Source organism: Pelobates fuscus, chromosome 10, assembly GCF_036172605.1.
Source record: "Pelobates fuscus isolate aPelFus1 chromosome 10, aPelFus1.pri, whole genome shotgun sequence".
In the NCBI taxonomy this organism is placed as follows: domain Eukaryota; kingdom Metazoa; phylum Chordata; class Amphibia; order Anura; family Pelobatidae; genus Pelobates; species Pelobates fuscus.
In genome coordinates this window covers 29,958,902-29,973,135 of record NC_086326.1, presented here as the reverse complement: position 1 = coordinate 29,973,135, position 14,234 = coordinate 29,958,902, and the positions used below count along the sequence as shown (strand labels likewise).

The following is a 14,234-nucleotide window of genomic DNA, read 5'->3' as shown; positions in this document are numbered from 1 at the left end:
ATGCTGGGTGTGCGTAAGTGGGCTACGGTGCTGGTACCTATGAAGAACTGAGTGTGACAGGCTAGTTATTTGTGGTTGCAGTATAACCGTTTAGGTTTAATGCTAGATCTACAGGCTTAAGCGACCACCAGTCCCATCCCCAAGTGTTTGCTTGCGTGTGGCTTAGATCATGCCCCATTTCCCCTGTATCAATATGGCAATAGGTGTGTCAGGTGCGTATGTACTTGTCCGAGCTGATGTGTGTCTTGGCCAGGTGTAGGCCTCATGCATGTTTCTGCCATTGGTGGTGCTGTATCTGCTATTAGTTATGTCGGGAGGTGATAAGCTGCCCCTATGTGTAACTATGTACATTCAGGCATTTATAGCTATAGCTTGTGGGTATGTGGAATGCTCAAGTTATCAAGTCCCAGATAGTCGGTCTCACTGTAAGCGAAGTCTGGTGGAGGGGTGCAAGTGCCGGCAGGTATGTCAGAGGAATAGCCCAGCTTGTGGCTGACCTCACCAGCTCTCTGTGTGCTTGGAGTGCAAAGTCCCTGATCAGCCTATGCCCATGCTCAGTAACAGGCTTAGGGGGTGGCTAGATGATAAGAGGCAGTGTCTGAGCAAGTCCTCCCCGTAGCCCCAGGCTATCGTGAAGTCCTGCATCTTTGAGCCATGTATGTGGTCCCACGCGTAAGAGGTTGAGTTCTTCCCTTGCAGGGGGCATGGCTGGATCCTGGTGGACTGTCTCGTGCCCTTCTAAAACTTTATTTAGCTTGAGCGGGAATCACTTTAAAGGATCACTCCAGATAAAATATAATATATAAACAGGGTCTAACATTCCAAGTACTATACTTTTAGCCGGACCCTAAAAGTTACTTGCCACTGCAAGTCTGGAGGGTCCATGGCACACTCACCAGAGATGACATTCTAGTGGCTGGTGGACATTTTGAGACCTGAAAGTTTTGTTTTTTTTATTACAAAAATTATATATGAGATAATCTTATAAGAGTAGGAATCAGATTCCTAGGATAGGACCTGCCAGGAATGGGGTACGTTGGCGTTGCGGCAGGCTTACGTAATGTATGATCAAATACTGTAACTAAACCCCCATTATTTTTCTTAGGTTAGATGTTAAAAAAAAAACAACAACAAACAAACAAACAAAAAAAACCGATTACATTCACTAGTTTGAGTGTACTTTACATAACTAATCACCATTTCAGCACTTCAAAGATTAAAACCAGTTTAACTCACCTTTGTTCCAACTACATGAGCATTTTCTTACAGCAATGCCAACCTTCCTCCCATGAGGCCATCATCAATGTGTCCAATCAAATGCTTCAAAATGAGTGGGGAGGAATGTGTGCTTGACAGCTCAGAGGTGTTTATAAGGGTATTTGCAAAAAGCTACCGTCTGTCATGAAAATATGCCTGCAGAGACATTCACTTAACCTGTAATGTACTTTAGCAAGTAAAGACGCAAAGAACTGTGGTGTATATTGTTACTGATTACAGGATTCCACAGCAAATAAACTGCTAATGGTCAGACAGTTGAGGACTGAATGTACTATATAAAGTGTTTATGTGGACGCTGATTCTCAAATCAAACTCCACAGAACTACAAGAGTTTTTGAAGTCCAACTTTTCACTTCTAGTTAGCAAAACGTTGGAAGGACAGACTGCTCAAACATTTTCTCTTTCCTTAATTACCACCAACTCCCTCGGAATCCTTAAATTGGGTTCTGTAGTACGGTAGCACGAAAAATAAAATGTGCAATGTTTGTTTGCTATAAAAACTAAAACTAACACTTTATTGAGAAAAACACAGTAATGTAACAAAAACAGACGTGATCAGTCACAAGTTACAACAAAACAACCATCTCTTTCAGCGAAAAACAAAGTATTGAGCAATGAAAAAATACAACGTTAACATTTAATGGTTGTACAAACCACACGGACTTTGTAAGATTGTCTCTTTAATACTGTCACTTAAATAAAGTAATAATTTTAATAGCATTCATCTAAGATAGAGCTCTGAAATATGTTCTGATTACAACAGTTCCCTTTTATTTTTGGTGCCCATTGTCTGTAAAAATGTTAAAGGATCATCATTTATATTTACTGTAACATATACACTCACAGCAATTCTGAAAAAAAAAAAGCTAGCTCAGTATTTGTATTTTGGTTGGATCAATCCATTGCTTTAGATATTGATGTGAGCTTGTGTATGTTAAAAATGTCTGATCACTATTTATTGAGAATGTTCTGCGTTCTTTAACTAAACTTCTTCATTCTCACCTCTTATGGAGTCTTGGACAGTTTTTTGCTTAATTAAGATTACTAGTTAAGTTGACAAGTTTACAGTCAAGCCAGTTAACTACTGGCAAATGTATATCTTACAACATCACTAAGGTAAGAGTTTTCTATGAAGATAAAATTATTGTACACAAGTATTGGATGTGGGATTCAACCATGACACAATGTGTTTTTTCAAGATAAATGGTAGACCCTCATTGCCATATTAAGGCATATCATGTTGGCTGTTTCTCACGCAATACCAGTGATGAATCTAGAAGTGGTTGGTCAACATGTGACTCAAAAGCTCACAGTGGGCAGCAACTTGCATGATTCTCCATCACTTGACTTTAGTCCCGTTTAATTTCATGTTCCATTGATCTGCACCTAGAGCCCATAGAAAGATCAATGGCTTCCTATTCCATAAAGGAAGGACTTCTTCTGTCTTCCATCGTTTTTCAGTTGTCATACCTTGCTATAATATGTTATAAATTCTTTCTTAGGGACATTTATTCCATTACATTGATGATTTTCTTTGATGCAGCCATTTCCATTTTGGTTCTCGTAATTATTCAAATTAAGTGGGGGCTTACACTTATGCCAGTTTTTCAGAAGTTTGTTCATAGTGCCTTGGCTAGTGATTCCCAAAAGTTTATCATTCTCTTCTTGCTCCATACTGGTCTTCTCCAAGATGTGAGAATGGCCCATGCTTATATCCTTGTTCATTGTCTCAAAAAACTGCTGGATGCACAGCTTTGCAAAGCTTTTTGCATGTTCTGTACAGGTTTCGTCAAATAGCTTACGCTCTATATCAATGTAATGAGACCAATATTTGCTTTTCAAGAAAGCAGCTTGGGTAAAACAAGGCCGAATGGCACGGACAAGGAATGCAAAGAAGGTCATCAAGAGGACAAAGGTCCAGCCAACTGCCTAGGAGGAGAGAGAAAATGGTCTGTTATTAGTTTATCCACATTATTATTAACTTTTTCAGAGCAAAAAACAGCGATTTTGTTGGTGTGTTGACATTTAATTTGTTTGTCTATTCTCTAGCAAATTTGGAATGAAGAAAGTGTGGTCATCTAATGACAAACATATAATAGTTGATTTCAATAAATGTATACATTTTAAAAGTATTGCAAGACTATTTTTACTTGCCCTGAATTAGTCCTTTAGTTGGAACCCATCCAGAACCTGTGAAATTCACCCTGAATGTCATACGATAGTCCAGAAGTGCATTTTAACAGCTTTTAAATTGACTCTGGAACTATGCCTGAACTCTACAACTGTCCATCTGACCCTTCCCTCGTTCATTGATGTGGGATGTGGGCTATTGCTCACTAACCCGTGTGATATTACCACTGATGTTTGTGAATAGAGGAAGCCATTCTGCTAGGCCAACTCTTAGTTTTAGGAGATTCATGGAATCACTCATAACTGTTCATATTACCATATAAATGCTATGCTCACAAAACGGCTAAATAAATTTCCAGGAAGAGTTTGTTAAAGCAACAAAAACAGAGAGTATGAAAACTCTGAGAACGGGCAAAAGTGTAGAGAAACCATGTAGCTTGCCCTTCAGTTAGACCCGCTCAGGTTTTTTTCTAACTTTTGCTTTTACAGAGTTTGTTAATGTATTCAGACTGGCTATTCAGAGGAAGATCAATTTAGTGAGCTATCTCCAGATTTTTATCCTTAGATCACCTTTTATCACTTTTTACGAATATTTTTTTTTTTTAGCATTCCCTCTTAACCTCTTAAGGACACATGACATGTGTGACATGTCATGATTCCCTTTTATTCCAGAAGTTTGGTCCTTAAGGGGTTAAAGGGACTCTCCAGTGCCAGGAAAGCATATACCCTGCAGTGCCCCTCTCCCTCCAACTCCCCCATCCCATGTTGCTGAAGGGATTAAAACCCCTTCAGTGACTTACCTGAATCCAACGCGGATGTCCCTCGGCGCTGGGTCAGGCTCCGCCCATGCTCCTCCCCCGCAGAAGTCAGCCAGCGGGGGAGACCTAATGCGCATGTGCCGCAATGGCCATGCGCGCGCATTAGACCTCCCCATAGGAAATCATTATTCAGTGCTTTCCTATGAGGATTTCAGCAACGCTGGAGGTCCTCATGAACAAAGTGAGGACGTCCATCGTCGTTTAAAACACTTTTCGTGTTCTAAGAACATGGAAGTCCCTCTAGTGGCTGTCTGATAGACAGCCATAAGAGGAGGACTTAACCCCGCAATGTAATTATTGCAGTTTATAAAAGCTGCAATAATTACACTTGCAGGCAGGGTTAAGGGTGATGGGAGTTGGCACCCAGACCACTCCAATGGGCAGAACTGTTCTGGGTGCCTGGAGTGTCCCTTTCATTTTAGAGATATCTTCTCTAAGCCTTTCATACTGTGTGGTGAGGCTCAAGGCCGGATTTACATGTCGGGCTCCTGTAGACATTTAGCATTAATCTTTGATTGTGCCACCATAGTTAGAAAACACTCAACCTGGTCTTCTGTTTCATTTACTGATCTTCTCCTAATTTTGTAAGTTAGAGTGTAGTGCAAAAACAAAGAAGAATTATGTTAAAGCACAATAGATCTGTAAAGCAGTTTCAATACTGACAACAGTGTCGACCTAAGGTGGTGTGGTGGCGACTTGGGGAAGGTGTGACTGTCACTTTGTGACAGCTAATGCATTCCTCTCTCGGGGCTGTTCAACCCACCCACCCACCCACCCACCAAGATTAGCATTGTACAGCTATTTTGAGCTGTAGGCTCGTTACGTGTGGCACTGCAGAAAATATGACTGCCCAGAGGTGTTATTGCGGATGGGCTGACCTGGATGTTGTCTCTTGAAATGCCCTAGTCCAGGGGTAGGCAACCTTTTAGCAGCACTGTGCCGATATAGGATTGTGATGTCCCGTAGCGTGACGGTCCTATTTTTTTAAATTTAGGTGTGTATGCTGACGTATTCTGTTTGTGTTATTTTTACTGCAGTTGCTTTGCATCATTGTATTTGTGCGTATATGAGCTATTATATTGTATATGTTCATTAGTAGTTTATGGTATTGTGTATGATACATATGAATGTGGGCTGTGTATGAGGGCTGCTTGTGGAATTGTGTGTGGATGGATATGTCACATTGTGTGTTTGGTAGTGTGTGTGGGCTGTTTGGGGTATTGCATGTGAAAGGCTGCATGTGGGGTTTGTGTGCATGTATGTGGATTGTTAGCGGGTTACGTTTGTGCAGATTGTGTGTATGTTTGTGTGTGGGCTGTTCGTATTATTTGTATAAGGGGAGGGTTATTCTTCATTTCTGTGTTATGAATGTAAATTAGTGATAGTAAAAATGTCTATTTACTGTGTATACCTGTATTCAATATCTTCTCAAAATGGCTGCTAGAGCACCCGCTCCCACCGACTAACTACCTCGTGTAACAAGATGGCACCTACATCCGGAGTAAAATCCCGGGATGATGGTGACATCACGCCTCGTAGAATGTGCATTAGATAAGACACGTAACCAATTAGAGATGTATTCTCTCTGTTATCTACATTTTTGCATATGATGTATTTTTTGCCTTTATAAGGGGCTTGCCGCCCCCTGAGTAAACATTCCGAAGTTTTTTATTAACCTGATACCTGTGTCTCAGTGTAATTTACTTCAAAACGTGCACGCATTTATTTTAACAATTTGGAAAGGAGCAGATACTCAGATAAACACTTGGTTTGATCCACAATATCTGTGTATATCTAGCAGTATGGTTGGCTTCCCTGGGTTCCAGTGGGGACCAGGCTGGCCTGGTACAGGTCAAAGACAGGAGCTGCAACAGCAGCTGCAGGTTGCTCTACTACGTTGTGGATTCCCATTCACAAGTGCTTGGAGGAAGTGATCTGAGATCATTTCCTCTATGTGCTGCAATGCTTAAATTGAGGAGTGTCCTTCACCATCTTTTCGTATTAGCAGATATTTGAAGTTTTACTGGGACTCCTGATAGGCCAGAGCCTGTTTGGCTCTAGCAGCCTTGAGTGCCGTGCAAAGACACCTCGAGTGCCGTGCACGGCACTAGTGCCGTAGGTTGCCTACCCCTGCCCTAGTCTAATGAAAGCACTGTTTTGCTGTTAATCTCTTGAAAATCTATCACTTGAAATATTACTTTTCTCCTAATATTGCAATTTGTATTATTTATTAGTTTTTATTTATTTATTCGCTTCCAATACCAAATCTTCCAATAAGCCTTTCCACTGACCCTCTTGGTTACAAAGTTAAAAAATGAGGTAATTATGTAGTAATTTAACATGCAAGAGGCATGAGTTATAAAATCTATGTTTAGGGCGGGGCCGGACCGCCGAGCTGGACGGTCGCAGGCAAACAGAGCTCCTGCAACTCCATACTAAAAACGACCAAAAACCATGTCTTTAAAGCGAAAAGCAGACCGACAGCACCGTTCTCTACAATAGGGGGACTGCTGGATCCAGGGAGAGGCTGGCTCACGAGCTACAGTCCCCTGGAGGAGAAATCTTAGCACATCTATCTGAGGCCTTCTCCGGCGGTGAGTGGGGCAGACGGCCGCTGCCCCACTATCCTGCAGCAAAGCACCCACCCTGAGACATGAATCTGTATAGACCCGGTCCTGTTCCCCCCCTATGGACCGGGGGGGTAATCCCGGTCCTCACACTGGAGCCCTGACCGGGAAGCCGCAGCTGAAGCTGCGGGGTCACTCCGCTAGACCCAAGATGGCGGGCGCCATGTGCGCAAGAGATGAAGGGAGGACCAGCACCCAACACCGGAGCCCACGGCTAACAACGCGGCTCCTGCCTCCAGAACCGGCTACACTACAAAGCGGCATCATTATTACCCACCCCCGCAGCCAATTAAACCAGCAATGACAACGGCGGCACAGGGGGGATAGAGGTAACCCACGCACCGACTGTTACCGCCTGCACGAACTAAGCCTGTCACCGACGCAAAGACAGACCACCCGCCCACCCCACACTCAGCCCGCAACACCACCCAGGTATAGACAACCACACGCGGACTACGCCAAGCTCCCCTCCATGGCTAATTCCGGCCCCTCGAAAACCAATGTGCCAGCATTGTTTAGTAATTTAAAGCATAGTAGCTACCTTCATCCTACTGCTAATCGATGCATGCTTATTGCCTACTCATAATGCGTTACACTACTCACACGAAATATGTTGTGTACCAGAATTGTTCACTAATAGCACTAAAGCGGTGTATCTAACGTTTAGATATCAAAAGCATAGCCAACGTAAAGATTTAACCTGAATTAATTATTTAGCTACCTACCCAAGCGACTGTCTCTACCTGTTAATATTATAAAATGTGCCTGTTCATCTTGTGCCCCGCATGCTGAGCGTGGGATAAGTTGGAGGATTGCTTTTGGGGCACCTCTTACCTGCCTGTGATATATATCTGCACGTCAAAAATAAAGAATTAAAAAAAAAAATCTATGTTTAGCATGAAACCCCTGGCTTTGCTACCTTGAACATACGACCCTGTGTCTGCCTCTACAGATGGGCAGCCCGTGTGTGGTGCTTGGCAGAGCTTGGCAGAGCCGTGAGGCTGGGAGCTGCAGGGAAGAACAAGGGCATCTTGTGCTCAGTGAGGTAGTATGAGCAAAGACCACACTCAGTTCTCTGTATTCCATTGTCCTAGGTTTATTCTATCTGCCCAGCTCTGTTGCTAAGCGTTGTTTACTAAACTGTAAACTTATAAATATAAAAAAATTGAAAATAAGGGTAATTGGAATAGTTTGACTGTCTGGCTTTTTTTTGTGTTTGTTTTATAAATAGCTAAAATAGCTTAATTTCCTTTTTAAAATAAATAACAATTATCATTAAACAGACACTATAGTCACCAGAACAACTACAGCTTAATGTAATTGTTCTTGTGGTCTTTAGTTTACTGTAAACACTGCCTTTTCAGAGAAGAGACAGTGTTTACATTGGTGCCGATAACACCTTTAGTGACAGTCACTCAGACGGCCACTAGGGGTGCTTCCTAGGTCACGTTCAGTGCCTCTGTGCTCTGCGTGAAGGTGCTGAACGTTCCCGTAGAGCTGCATTGAGTCAATGTATCTCTATGAGGAGATGCTGATTAGCACAGTCGCGCATGAATGATAGCCTCTCAGTGCTTTCCTATTGGCAAAGATTGGATTGGCTGAGATCATCAAGTGTGATGATCTCAGCCAGGGGGGCAGAGTGTGAACGGAGCCAGTCGCAACAGACCTGCATGGCACTGGAATAAAGTGAGTAACTGGTGGTAAATGGGGGCTGGGGTCTAAATAGCTATTTTGACCTATAGTGTCAGAAATACATGTTTGTATTCCTGACATTATAGTGTTTGTTTAATTATGGGCAGGAGGGCACTAGGGGTGCAACACTACTGTATATATAATTAAAAAATATAAATAAAGTCAAGTAATTGCGATTTGCCAGATGCCATCATTTTGTTTTTCACATTATTCTGAAATGAAAGGTTGTATCATTCAGAAGTACAATAAGTATTTTTATTACATGTTATTGACCTACATTGTTAGTTCGTGGGAATGTATTTTTATGTCGTGTAATAAGCTGCTGTTGCTGGTTTCAGGCGAAAAAAATACATTTGCAATGATATGTTGCGAGACAGCATGTTTGAGGAAACGGAGCCTGTGGCGCATTGTGTAACCCGCAGACATAGTCAGGAATGCACTGGTGAATGTCAAACTTAATGCCTAATAGCTGAGTTGAAAATACAGTGAACTTTAATGATATTTCCCCAAATTAGCTACCCACCTTTCTGATGATACATTTTTTGGTGAATTATTCCGACAGGTATTCACACACTGAAGTGAAAAAATATGTGTCAGGTGTCAAGGTATTGTGTTGGTTTCACTTTAAGAAGCATAATGCCTATTGTGCCTACAATATTGATTTTTATTTTTCCTTTGCGCATGGATAGCGTTTTCAAACAGATACAAAATGGATTTCTCTTGCACAACCATACAATAACTCACAGTTAGATTTGGGTTGTGTGTTTTTTTCCCTTTACGATGCCATAATATGGTGAATTGGTGATATCATAAGCTGAGAGCACTGGGGTTGTGTTAGACTAGCACACTAAGACAGTCACTGCCACCTAACCTGGCTGATAAATTGACTGATTGATTGATTGATAATACAATAAGAAAAGGATGGGAGCCAGGAGGTAAAGGTCAAAGGGCAAAGGAGGGCCTAACCCTGGCTATATGAAATACAAAAAAAAAAAAAACGACATGAAAAACGCTGACCAAATTGTAGCAGACTACAGGAAGTTTAATCTTTAATAAGTATGAAAAAATACGTAAGTCACCAAAAAACATTCAAAATAAATTTTAAAAATTACATACAAATAGTAAGTAAGCAAAGTAAACAATAAATTGTAACAAAAAAGTACAATTAAATGACCACTATAGGCACCCAGACCACTTCAGCTTAATGAAGTGGTCTGGGTGCCAGGTCCACATAGGATTAACCCTTTCTGCTGTAAACATAGCACTTTCAGAGAAACTGCTATGTTTACCTATGGGTTAATCCAGCCTCTAGTGGCTGTCTTCTGCGCTTCTCCCTGTGATTTTCACAGTGAGAAGACGCCAGCGTCCATAGGAAAGCATTGCGAATGCTTTCCAATGGACTGGCTGAATGCGCGCACGGCTCTTGCCGCGCATGCGCATTCAGCCGATGACGGGGAAAGGAGGAGGAGAGTCTCCAGCACCGAGGGAGCCCGGCGATGGAGAAAGGTAAGGGTTTAACCCCTTCCTCTCCATCCAGCCCAGCGGGAGTGGGACCCTGAGGGCAGCTATTTAGACTATAGTGCCAGGAAAAGAGTATGTTTTCCTGGCACTATAGTGGTCCTTTTAGACATATTACTCCGTACTTGTGATTATCTGACAGCTTTTTTTGTCTGTCTTAGTCCTCTTACATTGCACAGTGCTACAAGCTGTATTCGATTTATTATATTTAGCATTTATATTTACTATTTATTTACTCTTATTTAGCTACAATTTGCATATATTTTTTTTCCACTTATATTGAGTGTTTTTGTGATTTATGTCTATTTTATACTTATTAAAAGTTAAAGGGACACTCCTCCTGGCACTGCAGAACCCTACAGTGCCCCTCTCCCTCCCACCCCCCCATCCCATGTTGATGAAGGGATTAAAACCCCTTTCAGTGACTTAGCTGAATTCAGCACCGATGTCCCTCGGCTCTGGGTCAGGCTCCGTCTACTCTCCGCCCCCACCGACGTTATAAAAACTGCAATAATTACACTTGCAGGGTTAAGGGTGGTGGGAGTTGGCACCCAGACCACTCCAATGGGCAGAAGTGGTCTGGGTGCCTGTAGTGTCCCTTTAAGTTTTAACTTCCTATTGCCTACTACAATTTGGTCAGGGCCTTTCATGTCGGGTTTCGTTGTAACATTGATAATACAAACGTGAATTTTTTGTTTTTTTAACAGAAAGGAAAGGAATGGGCTGTCTTTTCTGGCTACCACGGAGAGTCCTGTTTTTTCTCAAACCGCTTACAATGGTGAGGCCTAGGGTATGGTCTTACACAGAGGCGTAACTAGAAACCACGGGCACCCTGCCTCCCCCCAAGTGGTCTGACAGGAAGTCTTTCAGTGAGCACTTCCTTTTAGAGCGCTTGGCCACGCTATAAACAGGCAGAAGGGGAGCAGCACAACACATCGCTCACCTCCTGCTGGTCAGCCTGCGATCGTGGGACCCAGGCTGGTGCAACAGTGCACCAGCCCTAAAGGTGTGCAGTTGGCCCACAGTGGCAGGGGTTGCAGTGGTGCCTTCCCCCCTCGAGTGACGGGCCCGGTTGCCACTGCAATCCTTGCAACCGTGGTAGTTATGCCACTGGTCTTACAGCGGACAACATAAGAACTACTCAGAGTTGTAGTGGTGATGTTGCTTAAAGTTTCCCTTTAGTATATTTTTTAATTCACATCCAATGTGTTGAAGCGGTTTGTCTTAAATCTTCCTCTGCAATCAGTGCCTACACCCACCAAAGGCCTGGTTGAGTCATTTCAGGTTTCCCGTGGGTACATCATTTGTAACTAGGGTAATATTTAATTGTTGCCCTTATCTGGAAAAATATCGGCGGGTGCCAATGATAGTAATTACAGATGTGCTAGTTTTATTTATCTCCATAAAAGAACATATATGTTTCTGGATTAATGCCATGATCTATTATTATAACTAATATTAATTCAGAACATATTACTATAGAGATTAACTAAGTAGTTAAAGGAACACTATAGTGTTAAGAATACAAACATGTGCAATGCAGCATTAGGTCCCTGGCTCCGCCTCTGTGACTGAGATCATCTGGTGATCTCAGCCAATCCAGTGCTTCCCATAGGACAGCTTTGGGAGGCTATTGCGCATTCACAACAAAAGCACCAATCAATATCTCCTAATGGAGATTCATTGAATCAATGCATCTTTGTGAGGAACATTCAGCACCTTTTTGCAGAGCTTGGAGATGGTGAACGTCAGTGCTGCACACTGTGCAACACTTACACAGGAAGTACATCTAGTGGCTGCAGCCTATTCCCTGAAAAGTCAGTGTTTACAGTGTTAAGTCTGCAGGGACATGTTATAGACACCAGAACCACTACATTAAGCTGTAGTGGTTCTGGTGACTCTAATGTCTCTTTAAAAGTACATTCATTCTTTATTTTTATTTGAGTAACAATCACATATAAGATGATTTTATGGGCTGATATGCCATTAAAATAGAAGAAAGCAATCTGCAATTAAAATATTACTGTGAGTTATCAAAGTATTCAAACAGACAAGGCGCGTGTTTGGGAGTCCTCCCCAAAATTCTGAGGATGGGCAGGTTCCAATGCCCAATTTCCAAAAGAGTATGCATCAAGCCATAGAGTATTAAACAGGTTATCACTGGGGAGGCTGTGGGATGCATTGCAATATTTTTTGTCAATTTTTATTAGGTTAGTTTTGTCCAATATATTATATAAAAAAAATATATTTAGAATAATTTTAAAGAACTAAGAAGCAGATATAGATTTCTCAAAGTCTAACTAGACTAGACTAGACTAACAAGCTGACCCCATTCTTTAATCTGTAGGGAGTGCACAATTTTGTAGAAAAAAAATGAATTAAAAAAAGTTATTTATCTTGAAATAACACAGGGACGTTTAGATAAAAGAATGCTATTGATTTCAATCATTTAGCTGACATTACTTTGTCAGTGTTTCAAACGTTATATTATGTGAAGAAGATAACAAAGACACTTTTTTATCTTAATTAATAAACTACACAGTAATTCAAGCTGTATAACACTCAATCTGCAATACATCTTAGACCATGTAGAGTTGTCCTATTTTTCCTTGTCACCCTCTCTTAAGTTGTATTGTCCTTACCTACATTATACAGTGGGGTTTATCAACGTAACAGTGAGATGTGTAAGTTTCACAGAACTGAAAACCCTTATGTACAAAATGACCCAAAGCTTTAATTTACTCCCAATGAAAATAGGTTAACTAATGCATCATATCCTTGATGAGGATTTGATAACCAATAGTCCCTTCTCAAATTCTATTATTAACCCCTTAAGGACACATGACATGTGTGACGTCATGATTCCCTTTTATTCCTTTTTATTCTGTCCCCCAATCCACACTGCTTCCTACATATACAAGTCAAAATGTAACTATGCATTCTTACCTGAGAGATACAGCGCAGGTACCGAGAAGCCACTTCTTGGCCGATGATGTGATGCCCATCATAGATGTCTTTGCAAGGAATCCTGGCCAATATTCTTTTAATTTCCTTTTCAGATAGGGTGACTCCCGTCATGTTACCGAGTTTTTCAACGGGCACTGAAGTGCTAAATGCACATATAAAACACTCTCCGTGCAATAAAGTTACTGATACCCAAACCGCTGGGGCAATCAATGCTCGCTGCGTCATTGAACAAAACATGTAACGAAGGACTGCGGAGTCCTTTTGCCTCATCCCGGTGGGCCTCTTCCATTCTTCTGCCAACATAGACACATTATTGTTCATGACAAACCCAAGTAGAAATAGCACAATCGGCGGAACACAGAGCACCCCCATTCCGTAAGTCAAGTTATAGCTTGGAAGACACGGGCAATTGAAATCGAATGCTGTGTACATCTGCGCACTAGCCAGTGCCATGATACCACATATTCCATTCATGAAGGATTCCTGGTTGGACTGTAAGAACTGGAAGATCATCCGAAATTTATCCATTTTGGTTCTGAGCTTAGTTTCTTCTCCGACAAAAAAAAAATTAAAATAAGTTAAATTCTCTTTCTACTCTCAATTTGTTGTTCTGTTTATATTTTTGTTCCACTGTGTTGATCTAACAGGTTATCAGTTGTCGATGGATACAAACGGAATTAGTGTGGGTTTATCTTTAGATACCATCTGCCACTTGCATTCTATTGATTATTATTGTCTTCGTGTTTTTCTGTTGTCTAATATTTCTGTTCATGTCCCATTGAGATGGTTCTAGATTAAATGAGGTTAGTATATTATTGGATGTCTAGAATCTCAGTTCCTCTCTGCAAGCTGTTTGATGTAAAGCTGTTTGCAAATGTACGTATGACAATTCCACTCCTACAAAACAACAAAAAGCCACACCTTGTAGCAGGGCACAGACATATATGTAAAATCTGGATAGAGCTGGCTCACAATTTGTCTCGCTCCTGAATGTTCAGGGAACAGGATACCATTAGAATCCTAAAATAGCATAATATTCTAGGTGTTACAGCTATGGCTTTCTGGAAACACAACATTGATGTTCGAACTTTAGGTTTCAAAAGAAAACAGATAATACTTACAAGTCAGGTTATATCGACAGTAAAGTTGTTCTATATGTTTTTCTTTTATTAATGGAATTGGAAAAATGTGTTAAAAGATGAAC

The 14,234-nt window shown here is 41.4% G+C and overlaps 1 protein-coding gene across 1 annotated transcript; it reads right to left on the bottom strand.

Annotated features, from left to right (window-relative positions):
• Nucleotides 1-2,156: 2,156 nt before the first annotated feature.
• On the bottom strand, nucleotides 2,157-13,883 carry CALHM1 (calcium homeostasis modulator 1). The gene is made up of 2 exons (XM_063433619.1): nucleotides 13,010-13,883; nucleotides 2,157-3,207 (listed from the first exon to the last, which is right to left on the bottom strand). The coding sequence occupies exons 1-2, from the start codon at nucleotides 13,556-13,558 to the stop codon at nucleotides 2,743-2,745; spliced, it is 1,014 nt and encodes a 337-aa protein (XP_063289689.1). The 5' UTR covers nucleotides 13,559-13,883; the 3' UTR covers nucleotides 2,157-2,742.
• Nucleotides 13,884-14,234: the final 351 nt, after the last annotated feature.

Bases quoted from the DNA above. Each gene is read 5' to 3' on its own strand.
- CALHM1 (XM_063433619.1), bottom strand. From the start codon at position 13,558: ATGGATAAATTTCGGATGATCTTCCAGTTCTTACAGTCCAACCAGGAA. The intron at 3,208-13,009 runs GTAAGAATGCAT...CTCTCCTCCTAG, and splicing joins ACCTGCGCTGTATCTCTCAG to GCAGTTGGCTGGACCTTTGT.